The sequence below is a fragment of the Oncorhynchus gorbuscha genome, linkage group LG11 (genome assembly GCF_021184085.1).
Source record: "Oncorhynchus gorbuscha isolate QuinsamMale2020 ecotype Even-year linkage group LG11, OgorEven_v1.0, whole genome shotgun sequence".
In the NCBI taxonomy this organism is placed as follows: domain Eukaryota; kingdom Metazoa; phylum Chordata; class Actinopteri; order Salmoniformes; family Salmonidae; genus Oncorhynchus; species Oncorhynchus gorbuscha.
In genome coordinates, this window is record NC_060183.1 from 61,644,916 (window position 1) to 61,667,962 (window position 23,047).

Genomic DNA, 23,047 nt, shown 5'->3' on the forward strand with positions numbered 1-23,047 from the left:
CCCCTTCTGTCTGTCTGTGTCTGTCCCCTTCTGTCTGTGTGTCCGACCCCCTTCTGTCTGTGTGTGTCCCTTCTGTCTGTGTGTGTGTCCCTTCTGTCTGTGTGTGTGTCCCTTCTGTCTGTGTGTGTGTCCCTTCTGTCTGTGTGTGTGTCCCTTCTGTCTGTGTGTGTGTCCCTTCTGTCTGTGTGTGTGTCCCTTCTGTCTGTGTGTGTGTCCCTTCTGTCTGTGTGTGTGTCCCTTCTGTCTGTGTGTGTGTCCCTTCTGTCTGTGTGTGTGTCCCTTCTGTCTGTGTGTGTGTCCCTTCTGTCTGTGTGTGTGTGTCCCTTCTGTCTGTGTGTGTGTGTCCCTTCTGTCTGTGTGTGTGTCCCTTCTGTCTGTGTGTGTGTGTCCCTTCTGTCTGTGTGTGTCCGCGTCCCTTCTGTCTGTGTGTGTGTGTCCGCGTCCCTTCTGTCTGTCTCCGCGTCCCTTCTGTCTGTCTCCCCCCTTCTGTCTGTCTCCCCCTTCTGTCTGTCTCCCCCCTTCTGTCTGTGTCCCCCCTTCTGTCTGTGTCCCCCCCGACTGTCCCCCCTTCTGTCTGTGTGTCCCCCTTCTGTCTGTGTGTCCCCCTTCTGTCTGTGTGTCCCCCTTCTGTCTGTGTGTCCCCCTTCTGTCTGTGTGTCCCCCTTCTGTCTGTGTGTCCCCCTTCTGTCTGTGTGTCCCCCTTCTGTCTGTGTGTCCCCCTTCTGTCTGTGTGTCCCCCTTCTGTCTGTGTGTCCCCCTTCTGTCTGTGTGTGTCCCCTTCTGTCTGTGTGTCCCCCTTCTGTCTGTGTGTCCCCCTTCTGTCTGTGTGTCCCCCTGTCTGTCTGTGTGTCCCCCCTTCTGTCTGTGTGTGTGTGTGTCCCCTTCTGTCTGTGTGTGTGTGTGTCCCCTTCTGTCTGTGTGTGTGTGTGTCCCCTTCTGTCTGTGTGTGTGTGTGTCCCCTTCTGTCTGTGTGTGTGTGTGTCCCCTTATGTCTGTGTGTGTGTGTGTCCCCTTATGTCTGTGTGTGTGTGTGTCCCCTTATGTCTGTGTGTGTGTGTGTCCCCTTCTGTCTGTGTGTGTGTGTGTCCCCTTCTGTCTGTGTGTGTCCCCTTCTGTCTGTGTGTGTCCCCTTCTGTCTGTGTGTGTCCCCTTCTGTCTGTGTGTGTCCCCTTCTGTCTGTGTGTCCCCCCTTCTGTCTGTGTGTGTCCCCTTCTGTCTGTGTGTGTGTGTGTGTGTCCCCTTCTGTCTGTGTGTCCCCTTCTGTCTGTGTCTGTGTGTCCCCTTCTGTCTGTGTCTGTGTGTCCCCTTCTGTCTGTGTCTGTGTGTCCCCTTCTGTCTGTGTCTGTGTGTCCCCTTCTGTCTGTGTGTGTGTGTCCCCTCCTGTCTGTGTGTGTGTGTGTCCCCTCCTGTCTGTGTGTGTGTGTGTCCCCTCCTGTCTGTGTGTGTGTGTGTCCCCTTCTGTCTGTGTGTGTGTGTGTCCCCTTCTGTCTGTGTGTGTGTGTGTCCCCTTCTGTCTGTGTGTGTCCCCTTCTGTCTGTGTGTGTGTGTGTCCCCTTCTGTCTGTGTGTCCCCTTCTGTCTGTGTGTGTGTGTGTCCCCTTCTGTCTGTGTGTCCCTTCTGTCTGTGTGTGTGTGTGTGTCCCTCCTGTCTGTGTCTGTGTGTGTGTCCCTCCTGTCTGTGTCTGTGTGCGTGTGTCCCTCCTGTCTGTGTCTGTGTGCGTGTGTCCCTCCTGTCTGTGTCTGTGTGCGTGTCCCTCCTGTCTGTGTCTGTGTGCGTGTCCCCCCCCTTCTGCGTCTGTGTGCGTGTGTCCCCCCCTTCTGCGTCTGTGTGCGTGTGTCCCCCCCTTCTGCGTCTGTGTCCCCCCTTCTGCGTGTGTCCCCCTTCTGCATGTCCCCCTTCTGCGTGTGTGTCCCCCCTTCTGTCTGTCACCTGTCTCTCCCTTTCCCCCTCTTCTCCCTTCTCTCTCCCTTCTGTCTCTCCTCCTCTCTTCCTCTTCTTCCCTTCCTGTTTTTCCCCTCTCCCTTTGTCTCCCCCTCTGTCGCCCTCTTTCACACACTAACTCACATTCACATATGCTCTCTCCCACACACTCATTCACATTCAAACACACTCTCTCTCACACATGCACACTGTCCTGAACTTCCAGAGGGGCGAGAAGAACAAGAGGGAGATGTCAGCTGACTAACCCCCTCCAATCGGATAAGTTCTGATGTAAGTGTTTAGCAGCTGCTAAAATCAGATTTAGTGTGAGGGAGGGAGTGAGCTGGAGAGAGAGGAAGAAAGAGAGAGAGAGAGCGCGCAAGAGAGAGCCAGTTGTAGGCAGCCAGTCAGTGCAGCATGGCTATGTGCCGATAGGGAGGCATGAGAAGCCAGAGCTCTGTAGCATGGACGAGTCCAGCATTCTGAGGAGACGAGGGCTACAGGTAGGGAGATGGGAACAGTTCTGTGACGTGTCAGTGTGTTTCTATGTGGAGCAGTGCTGCTGGACAGCAGAGCACAGTTAGGAGTTTCCTACCTTTTGTGTTAACAGTTGGCGGTACCGGGTGAATAACAATTTGGCTCTGTGGCGCTGTGTGTGTGTGTGTGTGTGTGTGTGTCTGTGGGAGTTACTTAACTACAAAACACAGTTCTGTGAATAGTTTTCTTAATTAGCTTACATCTCCACACACATTGTAAGAACATTGGACAGAAATAGATTGACTTCCTCCGAGTCGATTTGATTTCTCAGTTACTTTGCTATTGCCTTAGATTTCATGCTTTATGATATTAGTGTTAGACCCTGCCTAGGCTGCAGAGATGAATAGGCAGTAGGTTCCTAGCTGTAGAGGCTGATTGATCTTGTCTGAAGTGCTGTCAACCAGCCTCTTATGCTGTATTGACTTCTTTATGATAATGGCGCAGATATCGAAGCTTGTGCTCCACCGACGGAAGCCTTGATAAAAGTATTGGATATGTGCAGGGCTGCTGCCATCCACAACAAATGGTTGCATTATGAACGCGTGATTGCCGTCATCGTCCCATAACCGAATGGACACATGGTGCCAACATGGGGGTGCATTTCATTCCTATCCAGAACTTTATTCCAAGGTGTTTGATGTCTCTTGTGTTTTGTTTTTGTATCCACAAACACTATTCGAATGCATCTTTTTTTCCCGTACTTTATATTTGTTGCACACAACGGCAGTTTGCACAGATCAGTACTTGGTGAATAACTCAGTCACTCCAAGTGAGAGTTGTTGGGTTAAAGGGGATTCAGAAGGGCTGTGAACTATTGTTGACTGGGATGTGAAACCTAAAGTGTGGTTTTATGGATCCTAAATTCCCAGTGAGTCATTTTATGTGCCAAGTTTTAATTGGTCTGCACTCCAATGATGAATCACAGCAGTAAAATGGCTTTTATGCTCCAACATTAATTTCATTATAAACAAAGGTAATTCATGCACGTTAGAGATTGCATTTTCCCCCTGTGCTGTTTTAATGATTTAAAATGATCGACAAAGCTCGGGACAGCATGTAGATGACCAAGTTATTGTTTTTTGTTCACTATTTAAAGTATGATGGTCTTTCCCTAGCGATTATTCACTTTTAGGAAAATCTAACATTCATTCTGAGCTTTATTTAGTTTTTTTATGCTCTTAATGACTTTCTCTATAGTAGCTATTAACATTTAGTGTAATTGCCGCATGTGTTTATCAGGAGCTCCCAAAGCCGTGATTTCCCTCACAGTAGCCAGCTAATCCCTAAACTCTTTGCTTCCGGCATTACCTTTAAAGGACACCATTACCTCCCTCCTTGTTTGTTGTTTCACACAGACATTACACCCAACGCTCTCCTTTATGAGCCTGTAGAGCGCTGGTCAAAAGAAGTGCACTAGACTATAAAGGGAACAGGGTGTCATAGGACGCAGCCTAGATAGTGTTTAAGTTTTGGTGAAGGAGAAGTGCATGGCTTTGAGCTGAATGCTGATTTATACACAGTATGTGGGCTTTGGAGTCAAGTCACCAGAAGATTGATTCATTTCTATATTGTATGCTATATTTAATGCTTTTCAATGTTATCTTGGCTTTTTTAAGGAGTCTATGCAAACGGAGCCAACGTAGGTCCGCTTGCGTCTCTTTCTAAGTAGTTCTACGTACAGTACCAGTCAGAAGTTTGGACACCTACTCATTCAAGGGTTTTTCTTTCATTTACTATTTTCTACATCGTAGAATAATAGTGAAGACATCCAAACTATGAAATAACACATAGAATCATGTACTAACCAAAAAAGTGTTAACCTGTCTAGGACTGGTTCCGCTAGCGGAACCCTTCACCGACAGCCAATGAAATTGCAGGGCGCCAAATACAAATCAACAGAAATCTCATAATTTCTCATTTCTCAAACATACAAATATTAGGCACCATTTTAAAGATAACATTCTCGTCAATCCAGCCACAGTGTCTGATTTCAAAAATGCTTTACAGCGAAAGCACCACAGACGATTATGTTAGGTCACCACCAACTCACAGAAAAATACAGCCATTTTTCCAGCTAAAGAGAGGAGTCACAAAAAGCACAAATAGAGATAAAATGAATCACTAACCTTTGATCTTCATCAGATTGCACTCATAGGACTTCATGTTACACAATACATGTATGTTTTGTTTGGTAAAGTTCATATTTATATCCAAAAATCGTATTTTACATTGGCGTGTTACGTTCATTAGTTCCAAAACATGCAGTGATATTGCAGAGCCACATGAATTTACAGTAATACTAATAAAAATGTTGATGAAAATTCAACTATTATGCATGGAACTTTAGATACACTTCTACACGCCTAGTGGTTAGAGCATTGGACTAGTAACCGAAAGGTTGCAAGTTCAAATCCCCGAGTTGACAAGGTACAAAATCTGTCGTTCTGCCCTTGAACAGGCAGTTAACCCACTGTTCCTAGGCCGTCATTGAAAATAAGAATTTGTTCTTAACTGACTTGGGAAGACTGAATCTGCAATAGGTAAGCAGCTTGGTTTGAAGAAATCAACTGTGGGAGCAATTATTAGGAAATGGAAGACATACAAGACCACTGATAATCTCCCTCGGTCTGGGGCTCCACGCAAGATCTCACCGTGGGGTGAGAACGGTGAGCAAAAATCCCAGAACCACATGGGGGGACCTAGTGAATGGCCTGCAGAGAGCTGGGACCATCAGTAACACACGCCGCCAGGGACTCAAATCCTGCAGTGCCAGACGTGTCCCCCTGCTTAAGCCAGTACATGTCCAGGCCCATCTGAAGTTTGCTAGAGAGCATTTGGATTATCCAGAAGAAGATTGGGAGAATGTCGTATGGTCAGATGAAACCAAAATATAACTCTTTGGTAAAAACTCAACTTGTCGTGTATGGAGGACAAAGAATGCTGAGTTGCATGAGTTGTGAAGCATGTGGGTGGAAACATCATGCTTTGGGGCTGTTTTTCTGCAAAGGGACCAGGACGACTGATCCATGTAAAGGAAAGAATGAATGGGACCATGTATCGTGAGATTTTGAGTGAAAACCTCCCATCAGCAAGGGCATTGAAGATGAAACGTGGCTGGGTCTTTCAGCATGACAATGATCCCAAACACACCGCCTGGGCAACGAAGGAGTGGGTTCGTAAGAAGCATTTCAAGGTCCTGGAGTGGCCTAGCCAGTCTCCAGATCTCAACCCCATAGAAAATCTTTGGAGGGAGTTGAAAGTCCGTGTTGCCCAGCAACAGCCCCAAAACATCACTGCTCTAGAGGAGATCTGCATGGAGTAATGGGCCAAAATGCCAGCAACAGTGTGTGAAAAACTTGTGAAGACTTACAGAAAACATTTGACCTCTGTCATTTTCAACAAAGGGTATACAAAGTATTGAGAAACTTTTGTTATTGACCAAATACTTAATTTCCAACATAATTTGCAAATAAATAAATTAAAAATCCTACAATGTGATTTTCTGGATTTTTTTCTCCATTTTGTCTGTCATAGTTAAAGTGTACCTATGATGAAAATTACAGGCCTCATCTTTTTAAGTTGGAGAACTTGCACAATTGGTGGCTGACTAAATATTTTTTTTGCCCCACTGTAACTAATATCACCCTCTATCTTCATTGGGGGCTGAATTGAAAAACTACAAATCTCAGATTTCCCACTTCCTGGTTGGATTTTTTCTCAGATTTTTGCCTACCATATGAGTTCTGTTATACTCACAGACATCATTCAAACAGTTTTAGAAACTCGAGTGTTTTCTATCCAAATGTACTAATTATATGCATATTCTATCTTATACGGCTGATTAGCAGGCAGCTTAATTTGGGCACGTTTTTCATCCAAGCTACACAATACTGCCACCTACCCCAAAGAAGTTAAGGCACCCCAGTTGACTGTGCATGTCAGAGCAAAAACCAAGCCATGAGGTCGAAGGATTTGTCCATAGAGCTCAGAGACAGAATTGTGTCGACAGATCTGGGGAAAGGTACCAAAACATTTCTGCAGCATTAAAGTTCCCCAAGAACATAGTGGCCTCCATCATTCTTAAATGAAAGACTTTTTCTAGAGCTGCCCCCCTGGCCAAACTGAGCAATTGGGGAAAAGGGACTTGGTCAGGGAGGTGACCAAGAACCCGATGGTCATTCTGACAGAGTTCTAGAGTTCCTCTGGGGAGAAGGGAGAACCTTCCAGAAGGAGGACCATTTCTGCAGCACTCCACCAATCAGGCCGTTATGTTAGAGGGGCCAAATGCAAGCGACTCCCCAGTAAAAGGCACATGACAGCCCGCTTGGGGTTTGCCAAAAGGCACCTAAAGGACCCATGAGAAACAAGATTCTCTGGTCTGACGAAACCAAGATTGATCTGCTTGACCTGAATGCCAAGCGTCACCTCTGGAGGAAACCTGGCACCATCCCTAAGGTGAAGCATTGGGCGGCAGGGTAGCCTAGTGGTTAGAGCATTGGACTAGTAACCGAAAGGTTGTCAGCTCGGGGATTTGAACTTGCAAGGTACAAAATCTGTCGTTCTGCCCCTGAACAGGCAGTTAACCCACTGTTCCTAGGCCGTCATTGAAAATAAGAATTTGTTCTTAACTGACAAGCCTAGTAAAATTGTAAAAAATTGTGGTGGCAGCATCATGCTGTGGGGATGATTTTCAACGACAGGGACTGGGAGACTAGTGAACTCTTTGCGAAAATGGGTTTGGCGTCAACTTTCTAGCTAATAGGCTATGTTAATTTACACTTACTCTTCAACTTATATTGTGGGAAGGTCTAAATAATGAAAAACGATCTACCAAAGTTATTCATTTCAAAAAGTTGATTACTTCTCGTTGCTATTATTATTCATCTGATGATGAGACAAGACATGCCCAAATTGTGTTTTGCCAACATATGATGCGGGTCCCAGGGTTGCTGGTTTGCCTGGGCAAGAAAAGTTTGAAGACCACTCCTGTAGACTGAGGAAAATTGACATCTGATTTTAAGTGAACTTCTGGTTGGTGGAGTTTACACATGTTAAACCATACTATTCCTTAGGTGCAGCTCACTTCATAAAAAACTCAACATTTCACCATTAACATTTTCCCAGCCTTTGGGTTGATGTGGTAGATTTTTAAGCGTTCCGCATGGTATGTGGAGGTTCCCTAGTGGTTAGAGTGTTGGGCCAGTAACCAGAAGGTTGCTAGATCGAATCCCCGTGCTGACAAAGTAAAATATGTTGTTCTTAACTGACTTGACTAGATAAAAAAGGTCAAATGAAATGAAGTACTGTAACTTCCTCTCTCCATCTGGAAGATAGACATGCAGACAGCCACAAAGTCTGCACTGAAAGTTTAAACCCTACTGTCAGTGAGACACTTCACACAAAGTGTGTACTTATGCCCTACTGTCACTACACACTAATCAGTTATTTATAGATATCAGAAATGGTCAAATATTTAAATTTCACTGAATGTTTACTTGCCTACGTTATTGATAAGGTTTACTGGAATAACATGCGTGCACACGGTAAGAAATTAGGCCTGTAAAGAGTAGAACACTTGAATGACAAGTACACATGGCCATTCATCCAGCCTGTTCTTTATACATATAAATGCCCATTTCAGTTTACTTGTCTTGTGGGAGGCTGTAACATTGATGCATTATCTCAAGTGTGTCAATGCAGAAGTTGGATGGGTCTGTAACGACATGTGTTCTGGAGAAAATGTGATCAGTTTATTCCAAGTCTGGATAACTGCAGTTTTCAAAGTCATGGCCAATTGTCTTGCCCAGAGTAAAGGTGATTTAAGAGCAATTGCGGTGTAATACTGCTTAAAGCCTGATTCAACAGTAATTGTTAGCAATTTCAGGTCATTTAGACATAAGTGACACAATGCCCTCAGATTAAAAATAGATTCTTATAGCTGCTGCCAAGTTTTAGGTACGTTTGAATTTATACAAGTAGGAAAGGCTTTAATAAGAATATATTTGTGGAATTTCGATAATGGGGAAAGTATGAGGAATATATCTGTGGATTTCTGCAACAAAATTGACACTGCATTTCAGTCATTGTTTCCCCCTCATCAAATGCCCTTGTGTGAATCCCTTAACATACAGTGCCCTCCTGAATTATTGGCACCCTGGGTAAATATGAACAAAAAGGCAATGTAAAATGTATAGTTTCAGCTTGATCTTACACTGGAAATACCATATGAAGCTAAAATTTGAGTTAAAATTGTTCAACCCCAAAAAGTTTAGCATCAATTATTTTTTCCCAAAAACAATTATTGGCACCCCTGCATTTAGTACTGTGTGCAGCCTCTCTTTGCCAAGATAACAGCTCTGAGTCATCTCCTATCATGTTTGATGAGGTGGGACAACACATAGGAAGGGATTTGAGACCATTCATCCACACAAACTCTTCAGATCCTTCAGTCCTCGCTTGTGGACTCTCCTCTTCAGCTCACCCCAAAGGTTTTCAACAGGGTTTAGGTCAAGGGACTGGGATGGTCATTGCAAAAGCTTGATTCTATGGTCTTTGAACCATTTTCGTGTGGATTTGGAGATATGCTTTGGATTGTTGTCCTGCTGGAAGACTCAAAGATGACCCAGTTTTAGCCTTCTGGCAGAGGCATTGTTGAATTATAGTGACAATATCATGTTATACAAATCAAAATTATAATGTATATTTCATTTATAATTTAGATTCTTCAAAGATGCCACCCTTTACCTCTGACAGCTTTGCACACTCTTGGCATTCTCTCAGCCAGCTTCATGAGAAATACTTTTCCAGCAGTCTTGAAGGAGTTCCCACATATGCTGAGCACTTGTTGGCTGCTTTTCCTTCACTGCGGTCCAACTCATCCCAAACCATCTCAATTGCATTGTGGTCAGATGATTTTGGAGGCCAGGTCATCTGATGCAGCACTCCAACACTCTCCTTCTTGGTCAAATAGCCCTTACACAGCCTGGAGGTGTGTTGGGTCATTGTCCTCTTGAAAAACCAGTGATATTCCCACTAAGCGCAAACCAGATGAGATGGCATATCGCTACAGAATGCTGTGGTAGATATGCTGGTTAAGTGTGCCTTGAATTCTAAATAAATCAGTCTCACCAGCAAAGCACCATCACACCACCACCTCCATGCTTCACGGTGGGAACCACACATTTGGAGATCATCCATTCACCTTCTCACAAAGACACAGTGGTTGGAACCAAAAATCTCAAATTTGGACTCATCAGACCAAAGGAGAAATTTCCACCGGTCTGATGACCATTGCTTTTGTTTCTTGGCCCAAGAAAGTATTTTTGCTTATTGGTGTCTTTTAGTTGTGGTTTCTTTGCAGCAATTTGACCATGAAGGCCTGATTCACACAGTCTCCTCTGAACAGTTGATGTGTCTTACTTGACCTCTGTGAAGCATTTGTTTGGGCTGCAATATCTGATGTGGTTAACTCTAATGAACTCACCCTCTGCAGCAGAGGAAACTCTGGGTCTTCCTTTCCTGTGGTGGTCTTCATGAGAGCCAGTTTCATCATAGGGCTTGATGGTTTTTGTGACTGAGCTTGAAGAAACTTTCAAAGTTCTTGAAATGTTCCGTATTGACTGACCTTCATGTCTTAAAGTAATGATGGACTGTTTCTTTGAGCTGTTCTTGCCATAATATGAACTTGGTGTTTTACCAAATAGGGTTATCTTCTATATACCACCCCTACCTTGACACAACACAACGTATTGGCTCAAATGCATTAAGGAAAGAAAGAAATTACATAAATGAACTTTTAACAAGGCACAAGTTAATTGAAATGCATTCCAGGTGACTACCTCACGCCAAAAGTGTGCAAAGCTCTCATCAAGGCAAAGGGTGGCTACTTTGAATAATCTCAAATATAAAATATATTTTGATATGTTTAACCATTTTTTGGTTACTACATGATTCCATGTGGGTTATTTCAAAGTTTGTCTTCACTATTATTCTACAATGTAGACAATTGTATAAAAAAATCACATTTAAAAAATAAAAACTTGAATGAGTAGGTGTCAGAACTATTGACTGGTAGTACATCAATTCGATTTTGTTCATAAGAATTTCTAGGGGTGCCAATAATTGGCATGTTAGATTCATATGATATTTTGAGTGTAAGATCAAGCTGATAAACAACATTTTTTCCCAGCCTTTTTGTTCGTGTTTACCTAGGGTACCAATAATTCATGAGGATACTGTACATTGTCCAGCATATTCCGATATGACTTATCCCTCTGTGCGAAGGTTTTCCTCTTCTCCTTGTTCTCTCTCTTTTCCCTAAGAAGCTCTGCAGTCAGGCTACAAAGTGAATATTATAACAGTAGCACCTTGTTGCATATTTACCCCCGCCAAGCCGCACTACATCTTGACACAATGGTCGCTTAACACGGAAGCCAGCCGCACCAATGTGTACACCTGTACACTGTACACTGTACACCTGGCAACCGTGTCAGGGTGCATGAGCCTGGCCCACCACAGGAGTCGCTAGAGCGCGATGGGACAAGGACAACCCTGCCGGCCAAACCCTCCCTTAATCCGGACGATGTTGCGCCAATTGTGCGCCGCCTCATTGGGTCCCCCGGTCGCGGCCGGCTGCAACACAGCCCGGTAATGAACCCGGATCTGTTGTGACACTGCCAACACTGCGTGCAGTGCCTTAGACCGCTTCACCGCTCGGGAGGCGTTTGAGTTGTTCATTTTCTAGTTGTTTATAATTACAGTTGTAGGACCAGGCTTGGGGAGTCTCTAGAGTATTACCTGTTTGTTTCATTTAGCTCCTTTTCCACATGTATTCTTAATATGAACGAATGAGGACAGGGCATTTCTGATGAGGCAATTTCTCATGTAATTGCTTTTTTGATTGAAGGTAAATTAATTATTTTTTGCATGTTACAGAATGCGTTCTGTTTATTTTGTTTATTTCCTATACCATTGTAAATGTTTTGCAGTTATAAAAAATCTTAACAAATCTCTTGATAATAGTAATTTTGCACAATGTTAAATGGCCTTGACAAGTTTTTGCTTGGTCAAATCTAACCAATTTTTCTCTTCCTCAATCATATTGCAAGAATCCGTTCTCAGATCATTCCCAGTAAATTAAGTGTTACCAGTAGTTATACTATAGATTTAGTATTGTGTGTCACTAACCAGGTTTCCATCCAATTTTTTTTATGCACGTAATATTAATAAATGTCATGACAGGCCTGATGGAAACAGCAAATTTGAAGGTAAACTTTCCAAATGTTGAAGACGCTAGATAAGGTGATCTTTTTGTCGGTAAAATGAAATGTGAGGAAAGGCTGTGGAAATGTTGATATAATAACTTCCAAATGATGGATAACTTGGAGACATGTGATGACATGTTGTGTGGTCTTCCCACTACAACTTCACTGGTGAAAGTGGAAGGTGATGAGCTTTGACAAATAAAAATAATCTTTCTATTTTGTCCATAATAATGTAATGTAAGCTGTACCTGCACTGTATCGGCGAGCTGTTGGCTAGAACACACGTGCCAATACCAGAGTGGGCACATTCGCAATATAATGCATTTATATTTTCTGTGACAAAAACATCAGTAGAGTTGAAAATGCAATGGAAACTATTTGACTTGTATTTTTTACTCGGTACATGGGAATTTAAATGCAGAAGTTATGTGCACTGCGTCATCATGCGCAGATGTATCAGCAATAGGTCAATTTGATGGAAACTCATCTCTGGTGGGAAAATGCTAATATTTTATTTATGCAGATTTTGGAATATTCACATGAAAATCTCTCAATTGGATGGAAACCTAGCTATAGCAACTCCACCGTGTTGCCTTGGGCTTGTCTAGCACTTTCCTGTACGGGAGTAGCCTACGGCACAATCAGTTCTATCTCAATTTCATATTGCTTTCTCAGAGTGTCCGACTGCCTCAGTCTGTGCATGGCTATCTGGCGAAATGACATTTGAGACTGGACTTATCTTCTCGTAGCATGTTATCTGATCATGTCAGTGTATTTGTATTCACACTGTGACATTTGCTCACGCAATTGGCTTGTGCTAGGTGCACTGGTAATCCAATAGTGTGAGACTGAGTATTCCTGCCGGCCAGCCAACCTCTTTATTTCATCCACACTATCGGGTGAATGCCACTTTGCATGTATTATCAGTTGTGTGTTGATTGGATATGAGTAGAATTAACCGTGCATGAATAGCTAGTGTTTTGAGTTGGGTTAGAGTTTGGCCTTGATGACACGGATGATTAAGTGTCCTTTTAAATGGACACAAATGAATGTTCTTGGGAAAATATTGTATAATGACTCATGGGGTGTGCTGCTACTGAAGCGAGAATGACAGATTCAGACCTTGTCCATTACTGTATCTATCAGTTTCCTTAGAATTAAAATGACTTGAAGTTGCTGGATGTCAGGGCTCTGGTGACAGTCCAGTTGCCTAGGTTTCCCTTTGCGTTGAGCCAGGACACTGCTAGTGTTTAAAGACTGGGCAGGAAACTTAGTTTTAATTCTTTGAACACATCCAGTAAAATATGTTATCGATACCACACCATTCAAAGTGTTGTGTTAAATACCATCTTATATCCATTCTGCCAACATATTTTCCACTAGCAACATATAGTAGCTTATATTCTCACATGCAATTTGAACTAACAACTTGCTTGGCTTTGTTTGAGATGCAGAGCAGGAGAGGTTCAAGAGCAGAACATATACCAAGTCTAGCTGAGAGGTTAAACCTAGATCAATTCCTGTCCTGATGAATGAAACCTTCACGCTGGACACGGGTGGAGCAGCCAATTGATACATTTATGACAGACTGCATCCCCCTTATCAGGCAAAGTGCTATAGATATCAACAAGCAGATCAGTGAAATATCCCACAGTAATTGTGAGCTTTCATCACTCAGATCTATGAGAGATTTCCGATAGGTATGAAAAACAGGGCGAAATGATTAACATGGATAGGATATCACAGTTCCTTTTGAACATGATGCCTTCTTTCTTGTCAGTGGAAATATTAGACGCTGGAATCACTAGTGTTTTACTCATGGTATTTACTCATCTTAACCAAAGAGATCCCTGACAGGCTTTCTGGGAGCAGACTCATCAATCAAACGACAGGTTATATTCTACATCCACACAGAAAGCCTTTAAATCCTTCTATAATTATTCACAACATTAATTATGTTTGTTGGTATAACCACTTTGCTTATACTGAGTAATTCCAGCTGAGATGTCCGCACTATGGCATACCAGGGAACTCCCGCAGTTCCTTTTGATGTCAGCTGTCTCGTCTGTACCCCCAAAATGTCCCATTTTCAACCCTCTCCCACAAAAACTCTCTGGGTTCTGTTTTGTCATTGTTTGCTGATGAGATTAACTTTTAGAGTTGCGTTCTTTTAGTGTTGTACTGTGCTCATCTCAGTTTTAATGTGAAATACTTGGCACATTGATACAGATTGTGTGAGACACAGGCTGTCGTAGTGTAGTTTATATTTGGATTGATGACATGTCACACTACCTCGCTCTCAAGAATCAAGTGGGCGAGACATATCTCATTGTGTGTAATACATTATGTTGTGATCATAATGCATCATAAGACCTTTTTTATGCATGTACAATACCTTAATGTCTAGTAGTTTAGATTTCCTGTCATGAAATTTCAACTGTTAATACTTTCTACCTATGTTATACAACGTCATAAGAACTGGTTGTTGGGAAAAAAACAAACCCTTGAGGCTGTGGCACTTGTTTTTAGGTGACGTCCCTTCAACCCAGTCATACAACCCCACTATCTGTGTTTAAGGAACTGGGCTTTCTCCTCTTAGTATCCTGCAAGTCAGCAGTTTACCAAGGCCAAGAAAGTGCACTTTTGATCTTGAGATGAGCGAGAAAATCAAAGGGAATTATTAATAAAGCATCACAAGAAGGTCTTTAAAGAGTCACTGCCTGCTTTGATGCCAAGTCTTGCAGTTGACGAGGTTCCCGCCAGCGGTAATCCAGTGACATTGGGCCCTGCGGAGTATTCAACCATCTGAAGTCATCCCTGTTGCCATCAGTTGTGAATGGATTTTTCGATAGAGCACTCTGATGTGCTTTCATGATCGTTTTGCGGCACGTTTCTGACCGTTTCAGGAGGGAGGTCGTTGATAAAAGTGTAGTATCAGTCTCTCTGAAGTCTTCTGTCAATACATCAGTCAGTTATGAACATTCTTATTTACAATGACGCCTAGGAACAGTGGTTTAACTGCCTTGTTCGGGGCAGAATTACAGATTTTTACCTTGTCAGCTCGGGGATTCAATCTCGTCCAACGCTGTAACCCCTAGGCTACCTGCGGCCCCAGTGTATAGGATTCTCATATACACTGCCTGTTAGCAACCACTTGTCGTTTTTGGCAGTATTTGCTAAGGTATGAGAATGAAGGTTAGTCAAATATGAACTTATCTGTTTTCCTTTTCACTTTGACTAGATTGGCCATATTTTAGCATCATTACTTTGACTATGGCAGCTGTAAATGGCAACATGAACACAAATGACCTTGTTCGTCATCAAAACGCTGCTCTTACTTGAGCTAGAAGCAGTTTTATATTGAGAATAAAGTCAGAAGCGAGACTGAACATGGTACAGTGTAGTCCATTATAGAGCAAATAATAGTTCCTGTTAACCCTTTACACCTGTGGGAATGGGCATTTATGGATAGGGCTAAATTGAAATGTTTCTTACAGAAGAAATATGAAATGCATACGCCTGGTAGCAATTGAAAGGGAACAGTTTGGAGATGATGGGAACATTCTAACACCACATTTGAGGACACAACAGTTCATCTGACACCAAGCTGAATCCAAACGTTACACGGTTGATTTTATGTGCATTTTACGTTTACTGTTCTTTAAGCCACAATTGTTGATAATGAATTTGAAAATACTCTGGATACATTCAGTAACATGATAAGCATATTCCTGGAAAATGTGGGTTAGGTGCAACATAATTACAAACCAATGACAAGGTTCTGAGTGAGAGGACTAACTGGTGTCTCAAGTGGCCACACATCTCTCCAAAGTGTGCACAGTAATTTCAATGCACTTTATGACTTAAAGAAGAGTCTTAAGCTATAAGGTGCTTTTTTAAAGTATCCTAGCTGTGCCGTTGAGGAACTAGAGCAAGCACATTTGCAGTTTTGTTTGGAACACCACTCTGCAATCACACAATTATTGTTGTTTACGTAATTCAAAAACGACCCATTATAAATCGCAACCTGGGTCAGGTGGGAATCATTTGAAAGCTTGTTCTATTGCCAACATGACTAGCTAAATTATAAAGAAGGATCTTAGTGTTCGGCTTTCACAAGGCAATTTAGAGAAACAGATTGTAATTTTGTAATCATAGAAAGAATTAGAGTGCATTAAGGTGCGTGTTCGGTGACAAATTTTCTCATTCTGTTCAGAACAACCCAGAGTATGACATGTCATCTGCTTGCTTGTATGACATCAGAAGCAGTATTTATTATAATCTTTAATCTTTCAAAATACATAGTAATCTTAATTTACATTTCCCTCACTCAGACAAAACATTTGCAAAAGTTGCCCCAATGAGAGGGAGGGATGGGGTGCGTGCTGTGCTCAAGTTCAGAATGGTTGTCAGTTAAAACCCATACAGAGCTGTGAAGCTCAATTTTTCAGTTTTTGATTTGTTAAAAAAGTTTGAAATATCCAATAAATGTCGTTCCACTTCATGATTGTGTCCCACTTGTTGTTGATTCTTCACAAAAAAATAGTTTTATATCTTTATGTTTGAAGCCTGAAATGTGGCAAAAGGTCACAAAGTTCAAGGGGGCCGAATACTTTCGCAAGGCACTGTATATTACCCCCATTTGTTATGAATAGGTTGTTCATAGCTATGACATAAAAAAATACTCTTTTTCATAGGATTTACTATGTTTGTTCATACTAGTACAAAAGTGCATACAACTCTTAAATAAATTATGAATATTTCCAAAAAGCCAAAAATGTAAGCTTTCTAGCAGTATATGGCATTACGAGGTACTGTTCATCGCCCTCTCATGAAAATGTTATATACGGCCATACACTTAACCTTAACATCGAACAGGTGGCTCGATGAGACACTGTGGCATGACTCTCTTCACAGCTTTTTATTTTTAGTAAGCCTGTTGGCACAAAGGTGAACAGATCCTCACTTGTGCTTTCTGAAGACTAAACCCAAAACACAATTTGTCAAGTAGATTCACTGTATGGATGTGATATTGCTTTTCTGCAGATTATGCCTGTGGAAGGTCTTGTTTGACTGATGTGTTTATTCAGTAACATAACATCCTCTTTTGAAGTCTGTTTTTCTCAGTGAGAGATGGAGGAAGCAAGAGTTAAAAACAACTCTGAACTGAAAAGAGTTCTGTGTTCAGTCAACAGTCTGCAGCCTGCACAGCGTGATAGCTGGCTATTTGACCCTACCAGGAGCTGAGAAAGTCTGTAGAAAATGGATTGGCAACAGCTTACTCTTGAATTGCTCATTCTATGATATTCTGTGGACATAGCTGAGAGGCATTGGAATAATCATGGATAATGATCATGATTATTAATCATGTAAATCTAGCAATTTGTTAATATATTTAAATATTTCAGTCCAAATAGTTTTCAGCTAGTGATTAACATTAGGAATGTAGAGGTGGATAATAACTTGTGCCATTGCCATATTCCACTGTCATACCATCCTAGACATGACAAGATTTCCAATAAGGTTTTAGCTTTGACCTAGTCTACTCTTTGTCCTTCAGCAAGTGATCCTTCATAGACGGACCATACCACCCTGCATCCCTCTGCTGGCTTGTCTCAACAGTTAAGTAAGGTTGGATCTTGGTCAATTCTTGGATGGGAGACCAGGTGCAGCTGTCAACTCTGGGTCCTTCTATTGTCAATATCTGCACCAGCCTCATCCTACCCTTATCCGAGTCTCTTCAGTAAAGTCTCTCCCCAGACTCTCCACCCCCGCCTTGTCATTACTCTGTAGATGAGAGCGCAATAGAGGTGCTGCGTGACCCTAGTCTCTCTGACAGACCCCCCGCCACGAACCTAAACGTCATAGGTCATCCAATCTGACCCCAGACACAGCAGGAGCTTAGCCAATCACAGGGCAACACACAAGTCATTAATCCCCCCTCCTTTATGACATCAGTAGGAGGGATGGGAGAAGGGCAACTTCTGCATCATACTGCGCTCTCAAATTAGCTACAGAAAAACCTAGCCATAATAACTTTCAACAATGTTGGATGAGAGGAATGCTGAGAAACTATGGATTAAAATGCGGTCAGTCAGTGAACTGCAGTCCAATATCACAGCAAATGATATGAAGCGAGTGTCACAGTAAACCACTTGGTTAGGATGGTGGATGTTTTCAATGCATCTTTCATCCCTTTGGAGACTGATCCTTTGTTTTACCATTTATGCTTAACAGTGATGGTTCACTCTTCATTCTGTTCAATGTCTAGGAGATTAAGGTCATGTTTTGGATCAAGTTTTTATTTTCTTCCCTTTGGAGAATATTGATAGTTTTTCCTACTCATTCAAGCTCAACTTTTTTGAATGACTTTTGTCTAGGACTTCTGAGTGGCATTATGATATCACCCATATTGCTATTGTTATGGATCACATTTCTCTTCTGTTTGGGTAATATAGGCAGTCTTTCTTACCCGTCCATGTTTAACTTTGAGGGTTCACTCTTCACACGTTGTTTAGTAGGTTTTGGATCAAGTGTAACTTTCCTTTGATAGTTTACCATTCTCACTCATGCTCATCTTTTAGGGTTCACTTTGAATGTTGACTGCTGCTGTTGCCTAGTATCAGATCAAGTTGTTGTTCCCTATGGAGAATATTGATCATTTTTCTTAGCGTGGAAGCTGCAGTCTGACTGCTATTCAGTCTGGGTGTTCTGTTATGATTACCATGTCGCACCCCACAGTGGTTTCATGCACACCGATGTGTCTTCACACCATATGGTGTAGTCTAGCCTGCATGCTTACAGGGGTGTTTGCTTTCAGAAATGGCACCATTTGCGCTGTTTGAGTTTTGCATACTCTGTCTCACAGTATCAGGTGTGACTAAGTAGAATAAACAGGACGCCAGTCTTCAGTTTATTTCTTCAAACACAACCCAGTGGAAAAAATATTCTCACAAAGGTCTTTGTCAGTAGACCAACTTCTGTTAGGGATATGTCATGACTTCAATGTAAAGTATTGTGTCACAATTCATAGTAGGCCGAAGTCTACAGTATGCACTTTGAAACTTAAGGGTAATCTCCTCAGGTTTTTACCAGGATTTGTCATAGCAGTGTGTCAGTGAACCAGCTAGACCGGAGAGTAGATGCCCACTGTGATTTGCTATGCTGTAATTGGTTAGAATTCACATTAGCGTTAACTCATTCCCTTCTTGTAATTAGCGATGTGAACCGCGGTCATGTTTGCCAATGAAATCTCGTGTCCTGGGTGCACAGGAGCCAGCATGGGGCAGACATTCAGCTCTAATTGATGGAAATGGGGAGAGGGGCTTAGTTAATTTCTGCTGACTAGAAGAACCTTTAAAGACATGTCTATTAAACACTTCTGTCTCATCTCTGACAAAGGGACCTCACTATGTATTTCTTCAACCATAGTTATTTTAGGTATTATTGTTTAGTGCAGTGACATACTGCAGAATGGGTTTGGAATGAAACGAGTTACAAATGTAATTGTTTGGGTTTTAGTCCTGTAATTGTCATGTGTGGTAGTTAAGGCTGGGAGATATGGCCTAAAAATCACATCTACATTTTTTCCCAAATTTATGGGCAATTCATGATATATCTATTTTTTTCAATGTTTTCTCTAAATAAGCCTTTTTGTACAATATAAAGGTCAAATATTCTAAGGAATTCAGAGATTGGGAAGTTATACCTAGCATAATCCTTCCACAAATTAATCAAAATAGTTTAACCTGCTTTTTTGTTGTTGCAATAGTCACCAATTTACATTTTTTTTTTTGCTGAAATTGGGATTTTATTTTAGGAATAAGGCCGATTTTTCTTTTGAAGCCAGAAGAAGGCTAGTGTCAGCTACATTTATGGCTTTACTAGACTATGGGGATATTTTATATATGAATGCTTCCACTCAGTGTTTGAGATCAATTGACACTCTTTACCATGGCACTTTGAGATTTATTTTAAACTGCAAAACCCTTATGCACCACTGCACTTTGTATACCAGTGTTGGCTGGCCTTCCATAGTTACTCGTAGGCTCAGTCACTGGTTTACTTTTATTTACAAAGCCATTTTGGGTTTACTACCTTTTTATTTGTGCATTTTTATTGTTCAGAAATGTGGTTGGTACTCTTCGTTCGCTGGACTTTATCCTGCTAACTGTTCCAAATGTCCGAACGGAATTTGGTAAAAGGGCTTTTATTCACTCTGCGCCATCGTCTTGGAACACCTTACAAAATACTTTTAAACTGGAAGAACTTGTCCCGATTGGTGTTTTTAAATCACTGATGAAGGCTGATTCTCTGACCTGTCAAAGTTTTTAATATGCTGTTTTATACTCTTGTGAATTCAATGGTTTTTACTACGTAGATTACTTGTAGTTTTTCATGTTGTCTGTAATTTCTTTGTAATGACTTGGTGCTGCCTATCTTGGCCAGGGCGCTCTTGAAAAAGAGATTGTAATCTCAATGAGCTGTTTCCTGGTTAAATAAAGGTTAAATACATTTTTAAAAAGTGACTCATCTTGGTTTCAAGTCTATGCAAATGCCCTTAAAAAAAAAACTAGAACCATGCATTATGCACATTTTACTAATAATAACTAACTTTTTGTAGCAGGCATTAGGATATAGAAAATTAACACAGTTTTCATCAATCTCTCAAGTCCACTTGCTAGTGATTAGCCAGCTAATCCTTATATAAGGAACTGCCAACTTCTGAGAAATATGGTAGGCAACATGATTTCAACATCTGAACAAAGTGGACAGGCTAACATGCTTTTCAGTTGGAGACCGACGGGGTGTTTTCATAATTAAACTGTTCAACCTTGTGAACCTTTGCCCCAGTCTGAGGGCCTGAGCACCCTGGAGCAGGTTTTTATCAAGGACCTCACTGTACTTTGCACTGTTCATCTTTCCCTCGATCCTGACTAGTCTCCCAGTCCCTGCTGCTGAAAATCATCCCCACAGCATGACACTGCCACAACCATGCTTCACCGTAAGGATGGGCCAGGTTTTCTCCAGACGTGACACTTGGCATTCAGGCCAGAGAGTTCAATCTTGGTTTCATCAGACCAGAGAATATTGTTTATCATGGTCTTGAGTGCCTAAAGGAAACTCCAAGCGGGCTGTCATGTGCCTTTTACTGAGGAGTGTCTTCCGTCTGGCTCTTTTACCATAAAGGCCTGATTGGTGGAGTGCTGCAGAGATGGTTGTCCTTCTGGAAGGTTCTCCCATCTCCACAGAGGAACTCTGGAGCTCCGTCAGAGTGCCCATCAGGTTCTTGGTGACCTCCCTGACTTCTCCCCCGATTGCTCAGTTCAGCCGGGTAGCCAGCTCTAGGAAGAGTCTTGGTGGTTCTAAACTTCTTCCATTTAAGAATGACGGAGGCCACTGTTCTTGGGGACCTTCAATGCTGCAGACATTTTTTGGTACTCTTCCCCAGATCTTTTCCTCGACACAATCCTGTCTCTGAGCTTTACGGACAATTCCTTCGACCTCATTGCATGGTTTTTGCTCTGACATGCACTGTCAATTGTGAGACCTTATATAGACAGGTGTATGCCTTTCCAAGTCATGTCCAATCAATTGAATGTACCACAGGTTGACTCCATATTGTAGAAACATCTCAAGGATGATCAATGGAAACAGGATGCGCTTGAGCTCATTATCAAATATGGCAAAGATTCTGAAAACTTATATAAAGTTTCTTTTTTTTTAAAACCTGTTTTTGCTTTGTCATTATGGGTATTGTGTGTAGATTGAGGAACACACAGCACAGAGGAGTGAAGGTGAGACCAAAAATACATCATGAGAACAAGAGGACATAAACAGTCATGAAAAAAACTTGATTCTTGATTCCATACAGGAATTTGGAATATCGTGCAAAAACATTAATTCGATATATCGCCCAGCTCTAGTGGTAGTGGAAATTCTTGTTGTTCGTAATCTGGAAGCAATTGAATGGAAATGCCAATCGTGTCGGCACCACATGCTGTAAGTGCTCTTGAGATTAGTGCGAAAGTGCAAACGTCCTTTATGTATGTACACCTCAGTGCAGTTCCACAGTCGCAATTCAAATGTATTCTGTTCACTTGCTCTGTGTAGTTACAGGCTGGTTTAGTTAGTAAACACATTCACCACAGCAGTCCCTATCCAGCCATTGACCATATCAGGAAATGACAGCACCTCTTCACTGTAAATGCTCCCCTCTGCTGGTATATTAATACTATTGCATTTCCCCAAGTGCACACTGCATAGCTCGGTGTGCATTTTTGGGAAACCTCTTAACCTTTATTGCATTTATAACACATTGAGGCCTGATTGTAAAGGTGCAGTATTCAAACTGTGCATAATGATGAATACACTACTTTTATAATATATACAGATGTGAATATTTCAAGGGAATCGAGGCAGTTTCTGTCCAGTAAAGGGTATGATTTTTGTGGATTCAGCAGCCTGTAAACATATTCCGATCCATCTCAATTGATGAATGAAACATTCACCTTTACGCAAATGCTTATTATACATTTTTCACATTGATTGACAGGTACAGTAAATACAAAGCTGGCATGGATCAACGTGCTTAATCTGCTCGGGTGGCCAATCAATGAAAGTATTGTTGTTGATCTTTCCCCCGTTGCAGGGACTGCTACGGTACAGTACAAACCCCGGCTGGAGCTTACTGTAGCTTATGTCATTGGTTTCCTGAGAAAAAGCTTTGTTTATGCTTGTAAGGGTCAAGCAATTAGCCATTTCTCCTCTTCTGAGGCACAGTAATTCTGTGATTTGCATATGGCCTCTGACGAGAGTGTGAATTGGTTCATTATTAACTTTGTGAACCAGTGCTTTTTATCTCGAGGGACTTAGAAACTGGGTCAGCGTCTGGAGCCAAGAAAGTAAAGTTATGCTTTGGGAGTGGATGAATGGACACTCAGACAGGGTGGTGTGTCTGCATCCGTGCGCAGGTCATCGCTTTTATTGATTTTTTATTTAAATGACAATGACAAATAATGCACATCCCATTTAAGTGGCAGAGGTAGCTAATAAAATAACTGATCCATTGACTTGTCACACTGTCAGAATGTCAATCTATGACCGATATGTTGGTCTGTCAATACAAAATCATCCATTTAACATCTTAGTGTTTTCAGGTTGTATGTCATGCTGTTTATCAAAGATTCTGTGTCACTGTGTCAACATTTAATATATTTTGTCCTAATCTTTTTTCCTTTATTTTTTCATTTACAGAAGGAGCTGAGTCTTCCAAGGAGGGGAAGTTTGTAAGTTTGAACTGGTTCTTATATTAAACGTACAGTATT

At 41.8% G+C, this 23,047-nt stretch overlaps 1 protein-coding gene across 7 annotated transcripts in view; it reads left to right on the top strand.

Annotated features, from left to right (window-relative positions):
* Window positions 1–23,047, top strand: part of mast4 (microtubule associated serine/threonine kinase family member 4) — a 167,980-nt gene that overhangs the window by 63,530 nt on the left and 81,403 nt on the right. For 5 of the 7 annotated variants that reach the window (XM_046370374.1, XM_046370372.1, XM_046370373.1 and 2 more), the window contains exon 4: window positions 22,977–23,008. In XM_046370374.1, the coding sequence (XP_046226330.1) occupies window positions 22,977–23,008 (32 nt within the window). Of the gene's footprint in view, window positions 1–2,276; window positions 2,424–22,976; window positions 23,009–23,047 lie in introns of those variants that run through there. The other 2 variants (XM_046370378.1, XM_046370380.1) reach the window with 1 other exon arrangement.